At 33.6% G+C, this 23,599-nt stretch overlaps 2 protein-coding genes across 14 annotated transcripts in view; one reads left to right on the top strand and one right to left on the bottom strand.

Annotated features, from left to right (window-relative positions):
- Positions 1-6,907, top strand: part of LOC106875152 (arginyl-tRNA--protein transferase 1) — a 25,593-nt gene extending 18,686 nt beyond the window's left edge. For all 4 annotated transcript variants that reach the window (XM_014923165.2, XM_014923166.2, XM_014923167.2 and 1 more), the window contains exons 7-10: positions 2,969-3,150; positions 4,114-4,213; positions 4,321-4,438; positions 5,841-6,907. In XM_014923165.2, the coding sequence (XP_014778651.1) occupies positions 2,969-3,150; positions 4,114-4,213; positions 4,321-4,438; positions 5,841-6,019 (579 nt within the window). In that variant the 3' untranslated portion in view covers positions 6,020-6,907. The remainder of the gene's footprint in view (positions 1-2,968; positions 3,151-4,113; positions 4,214-4,320; positions 4,439-5,840) is intronic.
- Positions 6,908-7,293: 386 nt separating this feature from the next.
- LOC106875150 (FERM domain-containing protein 4A) overlaps positions 7,294-23,599 on the bottom strand; it is a 355,036-nt gene continuing 338,730 nt past the window's right edge. For all 10 annotated transcript variants that reach the window (XM_052965645.1, XM_052965646.1, XM_014923164.2 and 7 more), the window contains 2 exons: positions 10,266-10,454; positions 7,294-8,826 (listed from right to left, as the gene is read on the bottom strand). In XM_052965645.1, the coding sequence (XP_052821605.1) occupies positions 10,292-10,454 (163 nt within the window). In that variant the 3' untranslated portion in view covers positions 7,294-8,826; positions 10,266-10,291. The remainder of the gene's footprint in view (positions 8,827-10,265; positions 10,455-23,599) is intronic.

The following is a 23,599-nucleotide window of genomic DNA, read 5'->3' on the forward strand; positions in this document are numbered from 1 at the left end:
TTTAATAAATTGATTTGGGAGAAGACACTGTAGCCATGGTCTTCATAGTCCCTTTGAAACAAGTTGTTTTTGAACTGCTGTAGGAACATCAGTCAGAAAGGGAATTCCAGGGGGATAACATTCTTGAGGAGGAAAATATTATGCCTAGGAATTAGTATATGGATTTTTTTTTTTTTTATGTCGGGAGGCAAACATGAGTGATGAGAGAAGAGTCAGATGGAGGCCTACACCAGACTAACCAACTCCAAAGAGCAGAAGCTGCTGTAGTAGCTGTGGAAAAAATGACAAGATTGTGTGCCTGTGGTCTTTTTCTGGATGTAGTCTGATATCCAGTTGTGCAGTAAGATCACCATTCAAGTTGTGGAAGTAGTATTTCATTCTGGGTTTCACTTGGGAGCTAAAATATTTTCTGGCCGCAAAGAGAATTGCTAACCTTTGTTTCATTGAAATTGTGTGACTGTCAGGAGAAATCATTAGTGATTGTGAAGACTGCCTTTTTGTCTTGGCTTCACTTTAATCATTCAAGTTCTTCAAATATTTTAAAATTGTTTGAAATGAATTCCTTCAAATGCCTAGATGACTTTTTAAAAGTAGTTGTTGCCTAGGTAACTTATTCAATAGTAGAGATAGATGAGAGTAAGAACAAGGGGAATATGTTCAAAGAACAATTGCTTCTACTGGTAACAAAGAACTTCTCTGCCCAAGTAATGGGTTAACTGAGTACTTCTTATGTATGAAGTGTGATATTGCACGATGGCAAAACATGGTCACTGAAGAGTGTGTGTGTGTGTAGAGGATGTACGAAAGTCAGGAAAAAATGAAGCAAGCAAAGCTTCACTGAATATGCAGTAATATTGTTAATAAACAATGGAGAACAAATGAGCTGGGGGAAAATGGGTACAAGAGGAATTGGCAGTAGTGTAGAAGAGAAGTGACTTTTGGTATGGACATGTGATGTGTGAAGAAAATAATAGTTGGGTAAAAAATGTCAAGCAATCAAGTGGAAGAAGATAGGAAGAAATGATGACGGTTGCTCTTAGCCTGCTGAATCAAGGGACCACAACAAGTATTAAGATACTACTAGTAAAGGCATGTTCAACTCGTGCAAGCTAGAAAAGATGATGATAGTCTATAATATTTTTCTGAACACACATGTTAAATATACTAATAAGGAGCATTCATAAGTGAAACTTTTGTTTCAGGTAATTATACCTTGTTACATCTAGTTTTATCAAAAAGTACTGTAGAACTATGAAAATTAGATCATTGTCCTTCAAGTACAGGTATACCTATTTGATTAAGAAGTTTGCTTTGCAACCACATATTTCTGGGTTCAAGCCCAACAAAAGGCACTTTGGACAAGTGTCTTCTGCCATAACCATAAAGTTGCTGAATCTTCGTTAGTGATATATCTATATACAAGTCTGTAGAAATGAAGTAAACTATCTGAAGAGGATGTGACTTTGATGAACTTAGCCAGTCAATATCAGCCAGTATCAGATCTAAGTAGTTTGGTCAGTATAATTGACTGTGGGCAATGTCCCAACATGGTTGCAGTCTATTGGTTGAATCCAATAAAAGAAAAGAATAAAACATTGCCGTAATAACAGTGACAATTATGATGATATATGAATATCTCTTGGCAGGATTTGGGTAGGTCTGCAATATTGCACATTGCCACTGATTTTGATCCTACATGATCCCTTTAGACATGACCCTTCTATGTATCACCATCACTTCCTTCCACATCTTTCTCTGCCACAGGAACTAGCAACATAACACTTTTCATCCAACATTTATTATCCATGTCTGTTACATGTCCTTACCACTAAAGTCAGTTCCTATAATACCCCCAGTCCCCCACTGATCTAACATCTCATGTATTGTATTTCTTACAGCTTACTTTTGGTTTAGACAGAAAAACCTTTCGTTGCCAACAAAGACAACTACTAAACACCTTTCATCTTTCCTTACTTTAATTACTGTACTATCACTATAATTACCCCTTATTGCTGTTTAATCTCAGGCCTTTTTTTGATTGAATATATCAGTCACTCCAATCATAACCATTTTTTTTTTTCAGGCATAGTGTATCTAAGACTAAATTATCTGATGTTTTTTTTTCTTTAAAGATAATAAATTGTAAATTGTCATTTATATCTAGCTAGTCAATGATGTCATAAAAACTCCCTCATTAGTTTGTTTTGCACTAATTAAATCATTCTTTAGTGACAAAAATTATATGCTATATTCAGCCAGCTTGTCTGATGAGTTTCATGACTGTTTCTATAGCTAGCTATTGTTCATAAATCAAATCTGAAGTCACATGTTTTAATAAGTCCTTTGAAACCTTTCTTCATTCATTACATTATTAGAGAATCCAGTTAAAAGAAAAAAAGGCTTCAGGTAGAAATTCAACTCTTGGATGAACACTATCTAACTGGTGGTTTCATTGCTACTCTTCTTATTCACAGCAACAATTCATATAGTGCTGACCTGTAATTCTATGCAATACAAATATGCTCAAAATCTGAGTTGATGGTGATTTGTTTCCTTTAATTTTATTGTAAGAATATTGGGCCCATCATATGGCTGTTGGTTTTTTCTCTTTCTACTGTTATATTTAGCATTTAAAACATTTTACTTCCCATATAGTGAATAGGTAGTTCTTGTATACTGTTCCTGATGGTTCTTTAAACTTGCATGTTAGTACATCTTGAAAATTTATACACAATCATTTAAGACTTTTTTTTAGTTTGTAGCTGCTTTAGAGCCATTATTTTTTGTTGCCAATGGTGGAGTAGGTTTTTAAATATAAACATTTGCTGCAATTGGGTGTTTTATGTATAATAATTGTTTTTTCTTATAAAGTACTGCTTCAGTGAAGTTTAAAATGCTATTTTTCAACCAGGCAGAATTCCTTCCCTTACACTGGAGATTTATCTGAAACTTGTTTTCAATTTTACAGCACAGAGACCTTCCTGGTGGCCCACCTAATGGGTATGGCTCATTTCACCACCAGTACATACTTGATGGTAAAATGATTGCTGTTGGTGTGATTGATGTCCTACCAAATTGCTTGTCATCAGTATATTTTTATTATGATCCAGAGTATTCTTTTTTATCACTTGGAACATACTCAGCTTTAAGGTAAGTTAATGTTAGACTATCACTGTGGTGATACATTCGTTTGGAACAGTTTGCTATAAATTCTTAAATTAGCAAATACCTTAGTGATTAATGCAAAAAGAGTTATTCTATTAATAAACAGCTTATTTGAAAATCATCTGCAGAAAATATTCATTACAAAAAGTATGAATTATTGTGGAGCCATTCTCAGTTGTAGCCAACTACTTAATCATTTATTCTCTCCCTCCCTCCTACTCAATAATTCTTTCCCTCTGTGTATCTATGTGTGATGTTTCTTCACTCATTGCCTGGTACCAAGCCTAGTATTCACATTAATCCTGTCATCCTGTATGTCTTATCTTAACTCTATTTCTCTTTTACTCTCTATTTTATTGAAGAGGGTTGTTGTGCTAATAAGAAATACATAGGTTCTGTTTCACTTCTCTCATTATTATTAGTTAACCATTCAACTAACTGATTGTTTAATTAAACATTTGGTCAGTCGTAGGGTCATCAGTCCTTTTGTTGTCACTTGTAACCTCATGAAGGACATATCCTCATTATTTGTCTCATCGTTATCATTTAATGTCTTCCAGCTGACATGGGTTGGACTGTCTCTTACCTAATTTTCAGATTCTATATTTTAATGGTGATGTGTATGAGAAGGAGAGAGGTGGAGTGTACTTGCATCTGTGTGCATGATATGTATTCTCTAAGTGTGTATAAAATTGTGTGTGCATGCACACGCACCTGTTTGATTTGGATTATATAATAATTTTTTATTATTCAATTTTTTTTTTTTTTACTTTTCAAAAGTTCTAATTTAAATAATTATCTAGCAAAAAAAAAGAGAGCAAATACATTTAACCAAGATGTATCTTTTTCCTAAAAATTACTCTTTTGGTTTTTAAGTATGCAGTAAATTGCTTTTTTATTTTCTATAATTCATGTTTGTTGCAGCTGAATTTACATTTTGTTTTACAGAGAAATTGCTTTGGTAAGGTCTCTCCACAAAATTCAACCAAATATAGAATATTATTATATGGGGTATTATATACATTCCTGTCCTAAAATGCGATATAAGGTCAGTACAGATTTTTTCTTCTGTTTTTATTAGTTGTTTGTTTCAGTTTGTGTATGATTTTGAACTGTCTGCTCTTCCATCTTATAAAGTTTAAACTTTCTTTTTAGGGTCAGTATTTTCCTTCTTCTCTACTCTGTCCGGAGACTTATCACTGGTTTCCTATTGAAAAATGCTTACCAAAATTGAATGAGAAAAAATACTGCCGTTTTTCAGATCCAGATGAAGGTGAGTGTACATGAAACCATTAAAAAATGATTGCTGTTAAAAGATTTATAAGAACACAAATGAGAATTGATATGAATAGATATAAATGAAAGAAGGCATGTGATCTAGTGGTTAGGGTATTCATCTAACAGTTGTAAGGTCATGAGTTCGATTCCCGGTAGTGTGTTGTGTCTTTGAGCAAGACACTTTATTTCACGTTGCTCCAACCCCCTCAGTTGGCAAAAACAAGTTGTACCTGTAATTCAAAGAGCCTTGTCACATTCTGTATCACACTGAATCCCCCTGAGAACTATGTTAAGGGTACCCGGGTCTGTGGCATGCTCAGCCACTTGCACATTAATTTCATGAGTAGGCTGTTCCGTTGATCAGATCAACTGAAAACCTTATCATAACTGAGGGAGTGCCATTAGATAAAAATGAAATTATTGTTTCATTAATTTTCTAGTAATTTTTTTTATTGATCATTTTTATGTCTGATTTTCCATGGCAGCTCAGACATGAATTTATTTGATTAGTATTTTATAGCCTGATACTTTTCCTGTTGTAAAACTGTTTTCTATTTTTCAAGTAAAGTACTTTTATTCTGCTTATCACAAGTTGCAGAGTCTATTGTTTATAGGGGACATAAATCTATCCCTTTCTTTTGCACAAACTGTCATGTAAATATACACACGGATACATGTGTATATGACGGGCTTCACAGTTTCCATCTACTAATATCACTCATGAAGTACTGGTCAACTTGAGACGCTTGCTCAACCTGCCACACAGGATAAAGCCTGAAACCATGCGGGTGCGAAGTGACCTGCATATCCATTCTACCATGCCTTTCTGTATCAAATAATTTCTTGTAAAACAGCATTTAACTTCTGTCTTTCATGCTAGCTATGATGTGTATATTATGCATGGCTCAGTGGTTAGTTTTGGGCTTACAACTGTGAGCTTGATTCTTGGATTGGGCTGTGTGTTGTGTCCTTGAGCAAAACATTTTATTTCATATTACTCCAGTTCACTCAGATGTAAAAATGTTATGTCTCTGATGCCAAGCTGTATCAGCCTTTGCTTTTCACTTGGACAACATTAGGTGAGGGGAGACTGGCATGCATGGACAACTTGCTGGTCTTCTATAAACAGCCTTGCTTGGACTTCATTTGTGACTGAAGGGATCTTTACCCTTTACTGTTTATTAACAAATCAGTAAATATATAAGTTTCATGTAGTTATCCAAGTAACTCTTAGTGGACATGAATATCTGAGAAATAATCATATGTAATAGACATTAAGCACTTCCCTGGAAATGACTAGAGAATTTTGTTTCGTGTGTATATATGTCTGTAGAATCACAAGACTTTGATTAATAGATTAAAAAATAACAAGTCTGTTCATTGTCTTTTAATTCTAGTTGATGAAAATGGTAATGTTGACCCAAACAGGGTTCTCATTTTACATGAACAACAAGAAATGTCCTTTGAGATGTATCACCAATTAAAACCTGAAGCCAATGATGAAAACCAAGTGATGGAATATGCAAACTTTGTTGGGAAATCATGTGCACAGCGAATGTTCCTCTTCCGTGTATAGCTTTATTTGTTTTATCTCTCTGCTTGAAATCATATTGTAAATTATTTATGCAAATTCAATGTATATTTGAGTGGGGTGACAGCTTCTCTATTTTTATGATGCTTTTACAGTTTTTATTTAGAACCTAATCAGTTTCAATCATTTTTATACTTGCCATTTCATCAACATAGACTACTAGATCAGGAAGAGAAAAAGAAAGGCACTATTTTTCATTTACTTTGATAGGTTCAGCATTAGAAAAAAACTTATTTATTGAAATAACTTTTCAACTAGAACAGATTTAGTGTTTTGACTCCCAAATTCCACACTGTCTAAGTTAATTCTAAGAAATCATGTCATGCACATTGCATCTCCAATCTAAGCTTTGCAACACAAGCTTTTTCTTCTCAGTGTTCCCTGTAAAATGGTTCTTATAAAATTACTATCCCATCTAAGTTCATTATTCTTGGAACTGCAGGCATGTGTCTTTAACTCCAAAATTCTTGCAAGAACCAAGTTATCTGAAAAGTTATTCAACCAGAGCTAGATCTCATGGAATAACTATGTGAAGAATATACACTTTCACTTTACCATTGACTCAACTTTGAAGATTACATAGCTTGTAAGAAATAGTAACCAAATCTCTGCAATAGACAGTAAGCGATCTTTTGGGAGTAACGATTTTCATGCAAATAACCAAATCAAGATATTACTATTTACTCAGCTGCTGAAGTGATGCTGCAATGTTGTAAAACCACAGGTCCAAAGTTTACAATGCTTGAAGCCCAAAGTTTTTTTGTCTCAAGTGAAATTCCTTAAAGTAATCAAATTGGGTTATAAAAGTTCTGGTTAGTTGAATTGCATTTTTTTTTTGGTAAACTGATGAAACAATAAAGTCTTTTAATTTAATTTGTTTTTGTGGAATCTTATTATTCTAACCAGTACTTTTTCAGGTTTAGGAGATTTTTCTAATTGCATCTGCCATATGTTGCTTATAATGAATTAGAAAAGACCATAGATATTTAAACCATCAGTCAGAACTAAATATGCCTTGATAATGTGCAGTTATGTTTTAAGTTCTCAGCACCGTGGCTGTAGATTAAATAACAGCAGTATGAATGAAGCCTGTTGATAGACTAGGCTGCTGACAACACTCTCACCTGTCTATTAATTTAATTATTATGGATCTTAAAGTTCAGTTTCATCTTCAAAGTATTATCTGTAGCTCATCAACCAAATTTGTGTAAAACCACCTGCACTAAGCCTAATTAATAAAATGTGAAATAAAATAGAGCCAATTTTAAAAACCATTTTATTGAAGAAATGTTATGAGAATTGCACGAAGGTATAATATTTCGTTAAATATAAAGTGTTTTAACTAGTTTTAACAGTAGGAAAAGTCCTGTTTTAATAACACTCAACAGTTGTGGTTCTATTTACATTCACAGAAGTTCTCCTTGCTCCAAGAATAAACAGGATAGACATTTAATAACAATTAATAGACGTAAGGAAAATGAAATTTTACAATTGATTATCTAGAATTGAAATTTAAATCTGTAATTTAGCCTGGAATTTCTCAGGCTTTACAGTATGACAGAAACACAATTTGATTTATCTTTTACGGCACCAGTCATAATCAGCTCAGTACAAGCAAGCCTTTGGCACAAAGGTAGCCAACATGTCAAACACTCTGGGAATCCCACTGTACATTTTGCCAAGTGGTCAGATCATGTCACCTGTGTTGTGTGGTTGCAGCAGTTATGGGTAAGGTGAACTTATCAAAAGCTACAAAGTCTGGATTATTTGGAATTCACTGGTGATAGTCTTTGTTAACCAAGCACTAGTTTTAGAGTTAGCATTGCTATTAATTTTGTGGATTGTAAGTTCTTTACTAAGTCATTATTTTCAAAATCAATTGAAAGATAGACATAATTTATAAAATTATTAAAGGTGTGCTTTGCAGACTAACACTGGTATTAGGAGGAAGGGATTAAAATGATTTTTTTTTTCTGCCCCCAGCAATGGCTAGTTGATTACCCGTTAGAAATGTAGATTTAAAACTGTCCTTAGCAATTGTACAGCTTATAAAATATCTTTTCCCCCAGTATAACTATGGTTGTGGCACACAAATTGAATTACCCTTGGAGTATTGGACACCCAGAAGTATGCATTTTCTACCACTTGTAAGTAGAGGAAGCACAGAGTTGGTTTGTGGATGGAATAAGACCAGATGATCAGTTGTATAAACTAATTTCACATGATTAGGGAACTAGAACGCTCCCAATATAAAATACCACAGATCCTACAATTGAAGTAGATCCAGGGATTTCTTTTTTAAAAAAAAAACCTTCCCTCCTCACACACGCTCATGTACACAAACATTAGTGATGGCTGTTATTTCTCAATTCTGTTGCTGGAAATATCTTGTGACTTCAAATCTAATTTTCCCCCAAATTTTAAGAGTTTATTTCCATCCAACCTATGATAGTGTATGTTTGCAGTATTTGAGAGATACAAACTTGAATGTTGTATTTGAAAATAAATAATTTACCTTTGCAGATCTACTAAGATGCCCTATTACAGAACAATATGTTTTAGTTATATTGTTTCTACTTGTTGGCAATGTTCATGGAATAATATGCCTTATATTTTCTCAGACAAACAATATATTATTCAGTTCTGTTCTGTTCTGGATTCAAAGATCAGTTGATTCCACACTTAATTTGTATGGATTGTTCTTATTTTAGTTGGTTCAAACATTCAATTCTTATCTTGGAAATCGACAGCCTTTTCACACACGTGTTGTGTGTCCTGTTTTCCAGTTAAACCTATTAAATAAACAATTAAAATGACCATTTTACAACAATGCTACTATATATATAAAATCAATGTTTTATATCTACTCATTATTATAAACACTAAGACTTAGGGCTATTATTACTATAACAATCATAAACTCTTACTGGTTTTGGTCAATTATATTGCTTCTTCCGCTTCATCAAATACAGAATTTTATCAATTTCTACTCAATATATAATTTTTAAAAATAAAATCATTAGATTTAAATATTTTATATACTTGTGTGTATGCACACACACATATATAGGCACACTTCTCAACCACATGGTTCTGGGTTCAATCCCACTGCATGGCACCTTGGGCAAATGTCTTCTATATAGCCTTGAGTGGATTCAGCAGACAGGAACTGAAATAAGCCCCTTGTATATAAATGTATAAGGGTGTTTGTCTTGACATTGCAATGATAGTTGTAAACAAGTGTCACTATCAAACAAGCAACGTCATTCAAATTCCAGTATTCTGTGAGAACATATCTAGCCATGGGGAAATATCTTGCTTGAAAAGAATGAGGGTTGGTGACAGGAAGGGCATCCAATTGTAGAAAATCTGCCGCAAACTTTATCCAACACACACAAGCATGAAAAAGTGGAGGTTAAATGATGATGTATATATGCCAAGCTCTCTACAAAACATCACTCACAAAATGTTGGTCAAAAAACTTAACTACACAACCATGCCAAAAGTAATATATTTTTAGCTGAGCTAAATACTATATGGCATGTGGTTTGCTACAAAACTATTCCACTACTGAACAACAGTTAGACCAAGTCTTCAGTCTGAATAATAGATTGTAATGCGTTGCTACATAGTGCTTCCTCCTTTGAGTAAAGATACTTTATTAGTATGATTTTTTTTGTCAGCTAAGTCTGCTGTGAGATACAACAGGGGTTCTAATCCATGAATAATGTTTTGGGATGTACCCTATTAGCTGATGATTTCATATCTTCTTTCTTCCTAGTTTGTAACTATTCCTGCAGTGGACATGTGGTCTCAACAGACCTACTTGTAGCCTGTAATCTCCAGCTGGGTTACTTACAAAGATCAAAGTAAAAGTTAGCAATAACTTATAAGTAGTTTCTTCCTTTTCTATCAACCAGTCTAGGGATACTGTCTCATTTAACGTCTGTTTTCCATGCTGGCACAGATTGGTCAGTTTGACAGGAGCTGTCCAGACTCCAATTGTCTGTTGTGGCATGGTTTCTATGGATGGATGCCCTTCCTAATGCCAACAATCTTACAGAGTGTGCTGGGTTCTTTTCACATGCCACCAGCAGCATGGGTGCATTTTATGCGGCACTGACACCTGTAAAGGACATGCCTGTAATTTTGTCTCTTGAGATAAGTGAAATTGTACCATTAATACATTTATATATATTATTTATATATATTATAGACACAGTTAACAAACCTTGTTATAATAGTTTATGAAAAAATTCAAACAAGGGTTGGATGCTTCTTTGAGGATTCCTGATCTTCATACCATGCAAGCATCTCCTCACTGAAAGCCTCAGCTAAAGATTCACCTGCATTGAGTGTGAAGCTATTGTCACGTGATTTAATTGTACTTTCACTGGAGCTTGAAGGCATTGATGCATTACTGAAATAAAAAAATAAAATCTAAATTTAAACCAAAGAATTAGTGAGGACAAACTTTGTGAAATTATGATCAAGAGAAAGGCATTTCATTTAGTGAAAAGTCAGATCCATTATAAGATACAATATCCTCATCACAGCTTTCCTGCAATTCCATACAAGGCAATACAAGTGTGTTGCAAATTTTTTCTCAATCTGAGAAATTAAACAAAATAATTTTGATTTGCAAAGAGCAAACCTATTTCAAAGAAATCCTGAAAACAAATAGAAATCTTAATGTACATCATGGAAGCCACCATTATAATTACAAAATACCAAAATTGTACCTGTCTAACATAACCCTTTTCAACAGCCACATTTTAAGTATCATAACTTAAAAAATCAAGAATTGAAGGCAAATGGTGAGGACTTATGTAGGCAGCAACTAATAAATAAATGAAAATTTGTCTGTAACATGTCAAAGTCAGTTGCAATGAGTTGAATCTGTTGTGTCAATATCTAAGCCCAAATGATTCATTTTCCCAGGGAAGTTTCACAAACACATCGATACAGAACTAGTTTTCAGTAATTTAGGTTATATGAATGAACAGAATTCAGGCCAGGTGTTTCTAGTTAATATTAAGGAGATAAAATTTGTACATTAGACCATGGACTGTCTAAATATGAGTCTTAGCTACATTCACACTGAGGTTTACTACAGCCTATTCACTGATTGTTTTTCACTCATAGTTTACCTTTATTTGTAGTAGTTATTCAATCTGCCATCTGAGGGAACATACCAGATAACCTATTAACAAGCACACTTGGTCAAGTCAGTTTGTTCTGTTATTTATTACAGAAATGTATGACTATTCACTGGTTTTGCCTATATTGTGATCTTCAAGTATAACTAATCAGGGAAGCTACAAATGCTAAGATATGTTTCCTGATACTGACATGATCTTCATGGCAATATTTCTTTACAGGGAACGAGAAACTCTATGATGAGATCAAGGAGAGCTGATCTGTAAATTTATAGCTCCAACCCACCTTTTTGTATGATAATAAAAAGAAAATAATTGAATTAGATTGTTATAAATTTAGACCAGGAAATAATAGCTAGTTTTGTGGCACCTGACTCAAGGAATAGATATCAGCACCAACAGTGCCATACTAAACATTTAGCATTTAGATTGGCCATATTTGTCCCAAATATTCTGTTTTACATTCAAACCAGCCAGATCTAGCTTCTCACACTTATCCTATGATGTCATTCTAAAAATGAACAATCATGTCATCAAAATCTCAAAGCTGCAAGACCATGCATAGTTAATTCAAAACAATGTGAATAAATAAGTATTACACTTGACAGAGTAATCTAAATGCTAAAAGGTTAAAAATGCTGTTGAGATTGCATGTATTGGAAGGGCTGGTTCAAGCAGAATCAAAAACAGACTCCACTGAGATATAACAAATCTCAGTTGAGATTTGGAAGAATACTACAAAACAAATAGTAGAAAGGTAAAAAAAAAAAATTTTTTTTTAAATTCCTAAATATATAAACAATGGATAAAATAGTTTGATTCTTACATCTGTTCATCATTTAGCAACTATTTGAAAACACCAAGTTATACGAGGTATATTCCCATCTCAATTTATTATAAATTTATCCAAAATTGATACAACATTGGCTTTGCCAAAAAACCCATTTTAAACTTTATATACTGCAGTCATTACTTTGCCCGTCCTCAATCACCAATATTTAAACTATTACATATTAATTTCTCCTTACATCAACTGACTCCGTAACAGAAAATAAATAATACATATCCATCTGGTTTTAAACCATGAGAATCAAAATTCAATACAGAGAACAGGGTACACATAATTTTTATTAGTTGTGAAGTTACTTAAGTGATTCAAGGGCCTGGAATTCTGAGCCAAACTATTTGTCAAACTGAACAGGATAATTGAATATTCTAGAAAGTATCTTCAAAAACTGTTAAATTGTCATGTGATAAAAGATTTTCAAGATCTACTCACAGATTGATGTATGTGAAAAGAAACTCAGCTTACATATACACATATCTATGTACACACAATGCATATATATATATATATATATATATAAATATATACACACAATATGTATGTATATATATATATATATATATATCTGTGTGTGTGTGTGTATCAATGTTTTCTCATTTATACTTATTATACTTTTGGGATCAATAAAATAAGCATCAAACACTGGAGATGATGAAATTAACAAGCCTCTCCCTCAAAATTTTCAGGACTTGTGCCTATAGTAGAAAGAACTATGTGATTATATGAGTATTTGTTTATATTACATGTAAGCTGAATTTCATTTGCACACATACAATCAGTAAGCAGATTTTGAAATTCCTTATCATCGCATGACAGTTTGATGATTTTTCAAAGAAACTTTCTAGAATAGTTACTTTTTAGCTTTTATGTTGTATCATAATGTTGTCTTCAGTTATTTCTATCAAGTTTTCATTTGCAGAATCTTCAATTCCAGACCAGCTTAATTCATTGTTAGCATCCTACAAGTCTCTTTCTCAAAATTTCACAAAGCTTCTCAACCTTAAGCTATTGAAGTGAATTCTATTTTAACCATTTAATGTCAGCTTAACAGTCAAATCATATCTGAGAGGCGCAAAGACTGATTGGTTAATGTCCTGCACTTGTATCCCTAAAGGTACTTTTTTTTAGCTTCAGGTGGAAACTTTGCACTCAAATTGATAGAAGTTAGAAAAACATTTCAATTATGAAATATCTGTCCCCAAACTTTGAAACTAATATTTGAATTTGAAGAACCACTCAATTTATGTTTACAAAACAACACACACACACACAAAAATCTATACAATCCTTCAAACTGCAGTCGACTCTTGTAGAAACTATCACACGCAATAAGTGCCAAACCTGTCTCTTTACTACTCAGTCCAGACACACATGAATATCATATACACTCATGAACACTATTCCCAAACATGGTGCTAGGATACACATCACTACTGGTATGTGCAAAAGAATGACTATTATTGTGCTGTAACAAAGTCTATCTCATCTGTTGCCATTGTGGATTTACAAGCATAGAGATGACATCAACTTGCTAGAAAGAGCAGAGAAATCTCCTTCAAAATACATCTAACTCTTAAGTAAAGAAACAAAAGATTGTTAAGGCTGGAATGTCTTTGATCAGCCAGAGTTGACCTGAGGTTAAGTATTACAGCTATACTGCAATAGACTAGACAGTAGAGAAAACAGGGCATGACTAGAAAGTCACACTGTATGTCATGCGATTAAACATTGGTGAAATGTGTAGTATAGCCCTAAGCTAAGTGGAATCATAGTTACATCTAACAATACTAAGCTGGTGCTACACACCAATGACAAAAGCTTGTTATGTGTCTTGTTGGAGATGGTTGAAAACTATTAACAGACTGTAAAACTCAAGTAACTGGTTTGTGTGACACTGGAGTAACAAATAATTATAATTGTTTCTATAAAAGCCATTTGAATGAGCTTACTCAGATTTGTTGATCACATCACCCATCACTATCCAGCATAACATTCAGAAAGTTAGCAGGAAAACAAGCTTGACAAAGATTAGGGTATAGTTTTATACTCAATAACTTTAATTTAATTAATTATACCCTAATCAGAATTTGAACTCAGAAGTGAGCATTTTTATCTGATATTATTACTTCTATTGGTTCCACAATTCTAGAAACAAATATTAAAGATAATGAAGGTATCTCAATGTAACTGCTCAGCTTGCTAGAAATGGCAACCAATCCTTCCACAAAATATGTTGCTCCACTCTCTTAATAAAGCAAGAATACATAGGATAACATCTTTGGGAAGGATGAAATGGTGATAGTTGATTTGGGGTTAAGATTTGCTTAGTCATGGCTGAGGTTAACACTGTCTAACCTCAGTTTAATAAATAATATGGACAGCAAAAAAAAAAACCCCATAAATTTTGTCTACATTGCAAATTTTAAAAAAATGTTATTAAAATTATATTTCTTGGCCTATTTAATATTCTCCATTTTTGTCGCTATTTTATGCTGCAACAATGACCAAAACAGTATAATATATATATATTATCATCATCGTTTAAGACATGGGTTGACCAGTCTGACAAGAGCTGGTAAGGCTAGGAGCTGCACCCAGAAAGGTTAACTTACTATACCTTATATTTGAAATTTCAACTTATAACACAGTATTATCATTTTATTCTGCACTCTGCAACAATGACTATAGTACCACTGTAACTCAAACTAAAATAGTGAAAATAATTGGGCGTCCAACAATATGCACCTTCCTTTTATTCATTAATAACACTCCTTATTTTTCAAATACTTTTGATTTCATACAACACTGAAGGGCAACTATAGAAAATATATTATTTAACTTTCTGACATGATGATATCACTCAACTTTTAGATTAGTCTCTACTTTCTGATGTTGTCCTTGAAGTTATTGCAATCATTTATCTAAAAATGATTTAGCTCCTTTCCTTTTTTGTTTTTAATGAGTGTTTAAGCATTGAGTTCTGTGGGTTGAGTGGCTCTTCAAATACATAAATTGGTATTTAATTACATCAGTAGATTTTTAAGAATTAGAGATAATTTCTAATTCAGCCACATGACTCTAAATTACTGGAGACCAGTTATTTATAGTACCTTCAAAACAAAACAAAACTAACAACAGCTCAGCATTTAGTTTAAGGAGAATGTCAATGAGATATTAATCAACCTATTAAATTAGCCATTTCTCTCCCATTACTGGGAAAATGCCTTCCCATTATCTCTTCATAACTTTTGACTTTTGCATACCCAACCTCCAGTTTTTGTAATAGTGCTAGTGCTTTAGGAGTACTTGCAAATGTTGATATTATACTTGGCTGGTGAAGAGGAGTTCTTGTAGCACACTGCCCTACTGATCTTAGGAACTGTGGGTGGCATTTTATTTAATTCTGTTCATCCACAAAAAATTGCTATGAAGTTATTGGCTTCTATTAGTCGTTTGAAGATCTACAGTATCACACTAGTTATATGTCAGCATAGATTGGCAGTCAATCAAATCAACCTCAGTACTTGACTGGTACTCTACCAGCCTTACATAGATAAAAGCAAGATGACTTCAATGTAATTTAAACTGAGAACATGAAGAGCCAAAATAAAAACTGCAAAGTAGTTCAACATTATGATTCTGCTAGTCTACTTTTAATATCATGAAAATGATCACTAAATAGTCTTTGTTCTTTTTTTTTTAACTCGGATAACAGATGTTCAGGGAAATTCCTTACAAGTCACACATTTTTGGCATGGGCTGGACAGGATCCAACCAGTTGTTGGACCACAAATTGCTCTAGAGTCTGTTTTGGCATGGTTTCTATGACAGGATGCTCTCCCTCATGTCAACCAGTTCACACAATGTAGTAGGTGCTTTTTCATGGCACCAGCACCAGTGAGATTGTCTTGTAACTAGCAAGACTTAAGAGCCTCATCATCTGATAGGGAGTATAGTATAGTAGAGAAGGTGGCTTTATGTGAGGTATTGAGGAGTTAAAACATGATGGGAGGGACAGGAACAAGTTTGTTGTTGTGTATAAGATTTATGATTAATCTGCATTATATATGGGTGAGAATAGGACTGGAAAGAAAAATGGAAGTGATTAGGTGCCAGAATGTATCCTCAAAGTACAAAAAAGTGAACAGAGGGGAGCATGGAGACAAAAGATCAGGAAGGGTGGTAGGTAAATATTCTTTTCTACTCTAGGCACAAGGCCTGAAATTTTGGGGGAGGGGGCCAGTTGATTAGATCGACTCCAGTACACAACTGGTACTTAATTTACTGACCCCGAAAGGATGAAAGGCAAAGTCAACCTCAGCAGAATTTGAACTCAGAGCATAAAGACAGATGAAATACCGCTAAGCATTTTGCCCAGTGTGCCAACGTTTCTGCCAGCTCACTGCCTTAATGGTGAGTAAATATTACAAGAATGAGTGTTTGGTGGGTACTGAAAGATGGCTAAAAGTAGGGGTGTGTGAATATAACAAATGGCAAATCATGGATGAATTGAGGAGTAAAAATGTCAACAGAAGTGGCTCAAGGAAGAGGGATGAAGGGATGAGTGATGCAGAGCTTAAGGGTGGGGTGGGGTAAAGGTTGTAAGAGAGTGCAAGATAGAGATAAGAGTGGAGGTAGTCAGAGCTATATGTATATAGGGGTAATTATTTTTTATATTATGAAGGAGATGGACTGGCAGAATCATTAGAATGTTGGACAAAAATGTCTTGGGACTGTATGTTCTGGTTCTTCACATTTATTGTTTAAATCTTGTTGAAGCTAAGTTCATATTTAATCCTTCTTGGAGTTAACAGAATAAAGTGCCTATCAAATACTGAGACTGTCATGTTTTAACTCCTCAATACCTCATATAAAGCCACCGTCTCTACTATACTCCCTATCAGAAGATGAGGCTCTTAAGTCTTGCTAGTTACAAGACAACCTCACTAGTGTTGGTGCCATGAAAAAGCATCTACCCACTCGTGTTTACATTTGAAGAGTATTCAGGATTAAATAGTATCTATGAGATCTCTGATTAGTCCTAAGTACCTGTACCAACAATGGTAGTGTTTCATTTTATTGTATGTTATGTTTTTGTTGGTTCCCATTCCTGTTTTTTGCACTTGGTGTAAAGCCTCACCATTTTATGTGTCATTGAACTGTCCACAATTTGTCACCCTTACAACAATACAAGAAACTATTATTACTATTACTACTACTACTACTATTAGTGCATCAACTTTCCATTTACTTCTAGCTATTAAAAAAAAACATCTTTGGTCAGTTACAATTATAATAATAATTCTTTCTACTATAGGCACAAGGCCTGAAATTTCAGGGGAAGGGAATCGTCGATTACATCAACCCCAAAAAGATGAAAGGCAAAGTTGACCTCGGCGGAATTTGAACCCAGAACGTAAAGATATGCAAAATACTGCTAAGCATTTCGTCCAGCATGCTAATGATTCTGCCAGTTCACCGCCTCCACAACTACAATAATTTCTTTTTTAATAACAGTTACAAAAGCAATAATAACAACAATGATATACATTTTCAAAAAGTTATCAATAGATTTGCCAAAAAAAAAAAAAAAAAAAAAAAAAAAAAAAAAAAAAAGGAAAAGAAAAATCTTACCTCCAGATTCTTTCTTCAAATTTCATTGTAGATGATTAGATGTGTCAATTTTTTTTAAAAACTAACACCAGATTCACCATTTTTTTAATGTACAATAAACAATGTGTGTGATTGTGTGTGTGTGTGTGTATATCTTTTCTTTTAAACATATATTATTAAAAACATGACTGTTCAAATTTTATCATTTTTGTTAAGCATTTTAAAAAATATTTTCATATTAACTCTTTATATTTGTGTCATCTACATGCAAGTAACACAGCTCACATCAAGTCTGCACCAACTCCATAAACAAGACCTTAAAATCATCTTCCATTGAAGTCATATCAATCTGGTCTTCTTCAACAGTTATAACTTTATCACACCACATAAACAGCACAAAAGCAAAGCTCTTGAAGATGCTTGCCTCACTATTACTGAGGATCTCTGCAGGCAAACATATTTTAACATCACTAAGATTATTTTTCTCTTCAGAGCCAGAAAATACTTCAGTCTTAATCTACAAGAAATCTCAAATGAAAGAGACTATGGACTACTGCTTTCACATTTGGAATTGTGCTGCTGCTACATGCACATGAACACATGTTAGACCACAACCAGACAAAGATTACTTGTCAGATGTGTTGTGTCTTCTCTTTATCTCAACAGTTTCTACTTCTCTAAATTACATTATTTACATATGACAGATTTTTGTCCTCATCTTGTTTGTTGTTAACACAATGTTTCGGCTGATATACTCTCCAGCCTTCATCAGGTGTCTTGAAGAAATTTTGAACCTAGGTTCTCATTCCTAAGGTATTTTTTGGTATTATTATTATTATTATTATTCAAGTCACTGCCTGGAATTGAACATGGAATCTTGGGGTTAGTAGCCCACTCTTAACCACTATGCCATATGCCCGTGGGCATATTCCAGGCAGTGACCTGAATAATAATAACAACAACAACAACAATGAAAAATACCTCAGGAATGAGAACCCAGGTTCAACATTTCAAGACACCTGATGAAGGCTGGAGGGTATATCAGCTGAAATGTGTAAACAACAAACAAGATGAGGACAAATATTCGTCATATGTAAGTAATGTACATAACCCACCTTTCTTCATACCTGCATTAACCACTACACCCTGTCTCCCCAAATGTTAGCCCTTTGAAATTCCCTCTCCCTACACATTTGTTTCTCACAGTCGCTGGTTTGCAACAGTTTAAGTCAATCACAAACACATTGTGGCTCACAGGACTTTCTGGGTGACATGCTTAAATAAAAGATTACTTTGGATTTTTTCCAGCAGTGGTGCTTGCCCGATGATGAGTCATGTCCTGTGTAGCACACTTACTGAAAAAGATTACCCAAGCCTGACTTAGGCAAAACATTAATAGCATCAATCTTACCAGACTTAGAGGGTACAGCCCCTTCCAGACCAAACTAATAAAACATTTCTTAATCCATTTATGTTCCTAGAACTTTCCCGTCTCATCTTCTAGATGAAGTGGTGATTAATAAGAAACAAAAGATCAGTTCCTGATTGCTAAAACTTTAAATCTGGCAATGAGGATATCATCATTAATGTCGTTCTAATGATTCTTGGCAATGATAAAATACTAATAACAACTGTCAATAATAACCACTCTACATCCTAAAGGTCAGACTGAAGAGATCTAGATTTGTGAATGCACTTATTTTAATTCTTCCAAAAAAATACAAATAAACAAAGTTGAGAACAGTCATGTTCAAAATAATACATATATATATATATATATATACACACACATACAAGTTTGTGTGGTTTTTAAAGGCATAATATTTAATATCACTAATTAAATATGTGCAATGCAATATTCAGTATTTTGTTTTACATTTTGTTACAGAAGATGGCTTTGATTTTAGTAAATATGATTAGGGTTTTTCTTATATTCAAGAGAGATTAATGTGAAGGTAAGTGACTAAATTACATACCTTATGATAATGAAAACTAAAATACAATACATCTGGCTTTAAATAATAAGAAAACATATCAATTTTGGAGGTCTACTTGTTTAGTAAGTGACTTCAATCTGAGACAGTGTGCTAAAAACCTGAAGTAGTTCACATTGTAGAAGAGTCATTTTAACTATCCGAGGGTTATACTGGTAGTGTGTCTGTCACCAAGTTGCAATGATGCACCAAGAATTTTGACAGCTTTTGAACTTTTGAAGAAATAATTGGAAAAGGATTTTATTTTGTTCATTTTACATCCTTTTTTTTTACTAATGTTAGCATGGGGTTATATGACTATGCTATAAAGTAAGGGATTTCTTCTACCATACAGCTACAAAGGAACAAGCAAGAAAAATGCCAACGCATTGTGTGAATGACAGGCTTTTGAATTGGAAAGTGGCACACATAAATATATAAAAGGCTTCTTTTTCAGTTTTCATCAATCAAGTGCACTCACAAGGTTTTGGTTGGTTTGAGGCTCTTCATTCAAGGTGCCACACTGTAGAAAAGAACTTGACATCATGTGATTTGAAAGTGAACTTGTTAACCACACAACCATTTAATATATCAACATTATTCTTAAGTGGCCATTCATTGCTAGTCAAGATAAGTGAATGATTGGCTTACATGTGGAATAGTCTAACAATTGGTATAGTGCTTCAAAAACACCACAACACTAGATTATAACTATTTAGGCTCCAGTTTCAAATTCCCATCCACTTGATTTACATCTAAGGATAGAGATAGAATAAGATGCAACAGTATAAGTGAACTGAACTGAAATGATTTGCAACAAAGAATGAAACCAGTTTCCTGTTTTGGCTTGCAAAGAACTTACTTTTTTGCATATGGTGCTTGCCACCAGAGAAAAATAATTCTTTAAAATATGTAAATAAAAGCAAAAAGCATGTAGAAGAGAGGGTGTATATAACAGATTCGGTTTCCATTATTTTTTTTTAATATATAATAGCAGTTATAGCAGAATATAGTAAGTTGAAGAATTCTTGCCCTGGTGTCAAATCCTGGTTGTTGTGATTTCTCTTCTATTTCACTTCATGCAGCTTAAATAATTAGAAAATGTATGAATAACACTCTTAATTTGCATCCTCTTATGTGGTTCAGCCACAAATGTTCAGAAATAATTTCCCAGTGGACAAATGTGATCTGTTCCTGTATTCCACTAAGATGGTGACAGAGTACTAACATTATCACAATTTTGAAGACTATTTTGCCATGCTGTGGAGCTTTAATTCTTCTTGCAACCATAAAACTTTTTTTCTTATTGCTTAATCACATTCATTATCTCCATACTCTATAGCTTGTATGAGTTGGTTTTATAAATTCAAATATCAGAAGAAAAGTTTTATAACAAGAGGTTTCTCATAAGATTGGTTAAGTTACCTGGTAAATATGAAAGCCATAGAGAAACATACACTTCCAGTAAGTAGCATGTGATGAAATCTATGCAACAGAGTTTGAAACTATAAAAATATTTCAGCAACCAAAGCAATTTACTATCATTGTATAATTTATATTATACAAGTGACTGACAGCTGATGTGGTCCTCTCAAAATAAACATTCTTGTTATTGTTTGTAGGTCAGTCGTCAGTTAGCAATGTACACACACACACAAAATCACAAAGCATGCACTGAAAAGTTCAAAAGTAGCAGACAAGGTTTTTTTATTTTTTACCTTAATACTGAACGGGAGGTATTTATTTAAGGGAATCACAATAATAATACTGTATGAGTCAAGCAAATTTGTTTGGAATTCCCTAAATGACATGGTTCTCATAATAACCAGTGATATAAGTCATACCTGGTCTAGTTTATAGAGTGACAGACTATTTGCTGAAAGGTTGATGGCTTCCTCCAGGCCACTGGAATTAGCACAGCCAATGCAGTTAACTCTCACTGGCTCAGATATTCTACATGTACATACCATGGTTAAATATGTAAAGAAAACAGCATAAATAAATGCTTCATTAGTTTCTTCTTTAACAAAGTTCAGATCTTAAATGCCTGTAAACATGACAAAAAGTTGTGCATTGCAATGCTGTTTGATCTGTTCTACTTCCACATTGTTTCTGAGCCTTCAGTTACCAATTGATAGCATTTACTTGTCTAATTCTTCATTTCATCTATTGGATCTTCCTTCTTTCTCAACAAAATCTGCTGAAAATACCACAGAACGTGATTTCCCCAAAACTGATGAAATTAAGAGTTATCGGTGATGTTGAAAAAGTTGTGCTCTCTTTTCAAAAATTTGGTGACACTGATATCCTTAACCAGGAAGGAAACAGATCATATATAACTGCATTGTTCTAGTTTATGCATCAATGATCACACTTTTCATCTGGTTGCTGTACTATTCAGTTCTCCACGCTTAATTTCAAAGACAACAAACTAGCCAGTTTGGTAACAGTCACTTAGTCTTGTCTTTTCCATATCCAAGACAAAAGAACTATCAAAAAGCAACTGCTGCTTCTTAGACCTTTATTGTTTGCTACTGTTTTACCATTTATCCATATTATCTTATATATATAATCATTTAACATCCATTTTCCATGCTGGCATGGGTTGGGCAGTTTGACAGGAGCTGACAAGTCAGAAGACTGCACCAAGCTCTACTGTCTGCTTTGGCATGGTTTCTACTGCTGGGTGCCCTTCCTAATGCCAAACACTTTACAAATACAGATATATCTTCTATATTTCACTTTTGGAATACATTCAATGCTGCAAATGACATTTTAATGAATCCCATTTTATTTTCATTTCATTCATAGTGGTTGAATATGGTATCTTTTTGCAATAAAAATATTGGCATACAATTGTTTTTTTTTTGTGTGGTGAAAGTAACAGTTTGTTTTTTTAAAAAAGTAAATCCAGAAACTCCAGAGATGTCCTTTGCTGAAGCTTTTTTTTTTCTTTTTTTTTTTTTTCAGTATGTAAATTGGTAAAACCATAGATAGACAGATCCATTAAGTAAGGATGTTATAATTTCTTAATTTCTATAAACATCTTCATTTCTTCTCCAGGCAGCCCTCTCAGCAGCTAAGTTTGATTAGCTTCTCTTTTGCTCAATGTTTAAATAGCTTTGCATTTACTATTACTATTATAATTAAGGCAACAAGTTGGCAGATTCATTAGAACAGGGACAAAATGCTTTAGCAACATTCTGTTTGTGTTTACATTCTGAGTTCAAATTCAGCCAATGTCAACTGAGTCCTTTGAGGCTCAGGGGTTGATTTAATTGACTATACCACCTGCTCCCTTAAAATTTTAGGCCTTGTGTGCCTATAATGGAAAGGATGATTATTATTATTCATAAATTGCATATTAAAGGTGTACACTTGTGCGTATACATGCTCTGTTTTAAAGGTAGTTTTATTTCTTAATAGAAAACAATTATTCTTACATGGCTGTCAAGCTGAAGTAGACTTCACTTCTTCCATTCCTTCAGCTAAATATTGAATTGTGTTATCAAAATGAAGGTTCTGCATTTTATCATCATTGCTAGAAATTCAAGATTACAGATGTGCTATTGTTGGCATGTCAGTTCAGTAAAAGACTAACACTGAAGTTTTTTTTTTTAAATATTAAATTACCTTCTTCCTGGTACCACTAACATAGCTCACATTTTAATATTCATTTTATAGCTTTTTGTTGTTTTCTTTAAACATTATTTTCTATGTAGTATTTATAATAGTCATAACGTTAAAAAAATAAGGCTCAAAATCTATAAAACACAGGAGCTGTGAAGTTTAAATACTAGTCCACTAATTCCAAAGTTCATTTTAACCATTTGGGTTTTGTCCCTAAGCATAGTGTCTACCACTATTTGCCACAATCTGCCAACCTGATAAATTTATAGGGTACTTGACAATCAGTTAAGGAGTTGATTGTTCATATACTGTCACTGGCATTGTGTTGTATATGACCAAGACA

Source organism: Octopus bimaculoides, chromosome 2 (assembly GCF_001194135.2).
Source record: "Octopus bimaculoides isolate UCB-OBI-ISO-001 chromosome 2, ASM119413v2, whole genome shotgun sequence".
In the NCBI taxonomy this organism is placed as follows: domain Eukaryota; kingdom Metazoa; phylum Mollusca; class Cephalopoda; order Octopoda; family Octopodidae; genus Octopus; species Octopus bimaculoides.